At 44.6% G+C, this 2,412-nt stretch overlaps 1 protein-coding gene across 1 annotated transcript in view; it reads right to left on the bottom strand.

Moving 5' to 3' along the window:
- Positions 1-1,435, bottom strand: part of dusp5 (dual specificity phosphatase 5) — a 6,008-nt gene extending 4,573 nt beyond the window's left edge. The window contains exons 1-2 of the mRNA XM_014013498.1: positions 816-1,435; positions 9-145 (exon numbers count right to left, since the gene is read on the bottom strand). Coding sequence (XP_013868952.1) covers positions 9-145; positions 816-1,368 — 690 coding nt within the window. The 5' untranslated portion in view covers positions 1,369-1,435. The remainder of the gene's footprint in view (positions 1-8; positions 146-815) is intronic.
- Positions 1,436-2,412: the final 977 nt, after the last annotated feature.

Below are 2,412 nucleotides of genomic sequence, written 5' to 3'. Positions count from 1 at the left end.
TTCCATACCTGATCGTAATCTGGTTTGTGGTGAGAAAGCTTCTCGCTGTGACTGACTCTCCTCTCGGTTTCAGTTCCGCTCTGGTCAGTGGTTTTCACCTCAGTGCAAAGCTCCGGGTATTGAGAGTGGAAGTTTTCGTATCCTCCTGAGAGAAAAAAACAACAACAAACAAACAGGAAAACAAACACATGAGCCACGAAATTCACATCTTTAGAAAGAAGTTAGAATAAAAAAAACACATAATAAGTCTTGTGAAATGTGGTAGGGTTTTATGAAACAGTCTAATCGCGGGATTAAAGCGTTTATAACCTGATTATGGACGCGTAATTAATCACAGGAGCTCGCGCTATGGGACCGGTAATCCGGTTAGAGGCCACGCATCCTGAGGAGAAGTGACCTCTTTAATCAGAACAAAAACTGCAATCATTCCCAGATTCAGAGGGGGAACATTGTGAAGTTTCATCTTTTCTATCTCTCCTTTTTTTTTATCAATCAAATTCGTTGCAGCAGCACTTCAGCACTGACTCATCCGCTCCGCTGACGCACGCAGGACGTTTACGTCTCCAAGAAATCCCAGTTTCTCCCAACATGGGATGATATGGGAAGCCGCACAGTCATCAAATAATCCCATTGTGAAAGAAAAACATCACTTGTTTCAATTGCTTCCATGAAACTGACATTTTCTGAGTCAGAGTTATTACAGTCCTGATCATGCCTACTGGTGTTTTATTTTGAAAGCGAAACCGTCACTTTTTATTAATCAAACAATATTTCCCCTCTCTTTTATGTTTAATGTTTTTTTTCCTCTCCCTTACCTTTCAGGAAACAGATGCTCGTCCCGCTCGCCAGATGTGACAGGGTGTTTATGACTATTTGTGCTACGCTGTCCTTTTTCAGTTTCTGCCAGTGGGACGTCCGGTCGTCCAGAGCCACAATCGCCGATATGCTCCCTTCCCGGAGCCGATACAGGGCTCTCTCATCCGGGATGACGAACTGCAGAGGCACGGGTCCTCCCCGGGACCTCCGGACCACCACCGAGTTCAGGTTCACGTTGACGGACCCCTTGATGCTGGAGTTCGTGAATGAGAAGTACGGTCGACAATCCACAACAAGGCAGCTGCCGCCCTCCTTCCTGATGATCCTCCTCAGACGCCGGCAGTCGATGCTGGACACTTTCATGTCTGCCGGGGAGAAGTTGTTTATTGTTTGGCTGAGAATTATTGCCTGAAGAAAACGACGCGGATTAAACTCCTGGATGCGGGCGAGCGAGGAGCCCCGTGCGCGTCTATGCCTACATTTCCTCCGAGGGGATTCCGGCCGGCCAGTTTTAAGTGAATGGGACCTCCGGCGCGTGACGTCACGAACCATATAAGGACACCGACGCGGTGTGAGCTCAGGAATAGCCCGCCCACGTCCATGACTACGACTTGACTCCGCCCGCGGGCCCGATGGTAAATAATGAAACCCTGCGCTACTACTGCGGCCGTCCTGTGCTTGTTTTTCCTGCTGTTCCATTTAGGATCTTTGGACAGGTTGAAGTTGATTTAAATTTATTGAAAAAAGGAAAACAATTAGAAAAGTATGGAAGAGGATTAGGGCCACTGAAAARTAAAAAAAAAAAAGGAATTCTGATTTTAATCTCAGAATTAAAAGTTTTAAAAGGCAGAAATATAGGCCTAATTGCCAAATGAAGCAGCTAAACTATTAAAGAAGCAGAAGCTAAAATAAGCAGAACAGTACAAAGTAGCAAAACATTAAAAAAGGCAAAATGAATCAGAATTATTAGCTACAAACTAAAAAGTAGAAAAACTATTTAAAATGTGTAAAAAGCAAAACACTAGCTAAAAGTAAATGGACTGGTAAATGGTAAATGGACTGAACTTATAGAGCACTTCATCAAGTCCCCAAAGCTCTTTACACTAACAGACATTCACCCATCCACACTCACATTCACACACTGGTGATGGTAAGCTACTTTGTAGCCACAGCTTCCCTGGGGCACACTGACAGAGGTGGGGCTCCCATGCACCGGTGCCACCGGACCCTCTGACCACCATCAGTAGGCAAGGCGGGTGAAGTGTCTTGCCCAAGGACACAGCGACTGAAACGGCTGGACGGGGAATCGAACCAGCAACCGTCCATTTCCAGGACGGATTCCCCTAACCACTAAAAGCTAAGAATAACATAATAGAGCAGTGGTTCTTAACCTTTTTTTGAGGCACCGAACCCACCGGTTTCATATTTGCATTCACTGAACCCTTTTTAGTGATAAATAAAATATGATTTTTTTTCCCCAAATTCAAGATATGTTTTTATTTACTGGTGTATAAAATGAGCCGTGCATCACCTTGCTCTAAGAACAAAACCAACACAGTGCATGAACTCACAACAAATTACAGTATGACTTTATTC

Source organism: Austrofundulus limnaeus, unplaced genomic scaffold (genome assembly GCF_001266775.1).
Source record: "Austrofundulus limnaeus strain Quisiro unplaced genomic scaffold, Austrofundulus_limnaeus-1.0 Scaffold102, whole genome shotgun sequence".
Taxonomy (NCBI): Eukaryota; Metazoa; Chordata; class Actinopteri; order Cyprinodontiformes; family Rivulidae; genus Austrofundulus; species Austrofundulus limnaeus.
Note: the sequence above shows the minus strand (reverse complement) of the source record. Positions and strands in the feature narration are given on the sequence as shown.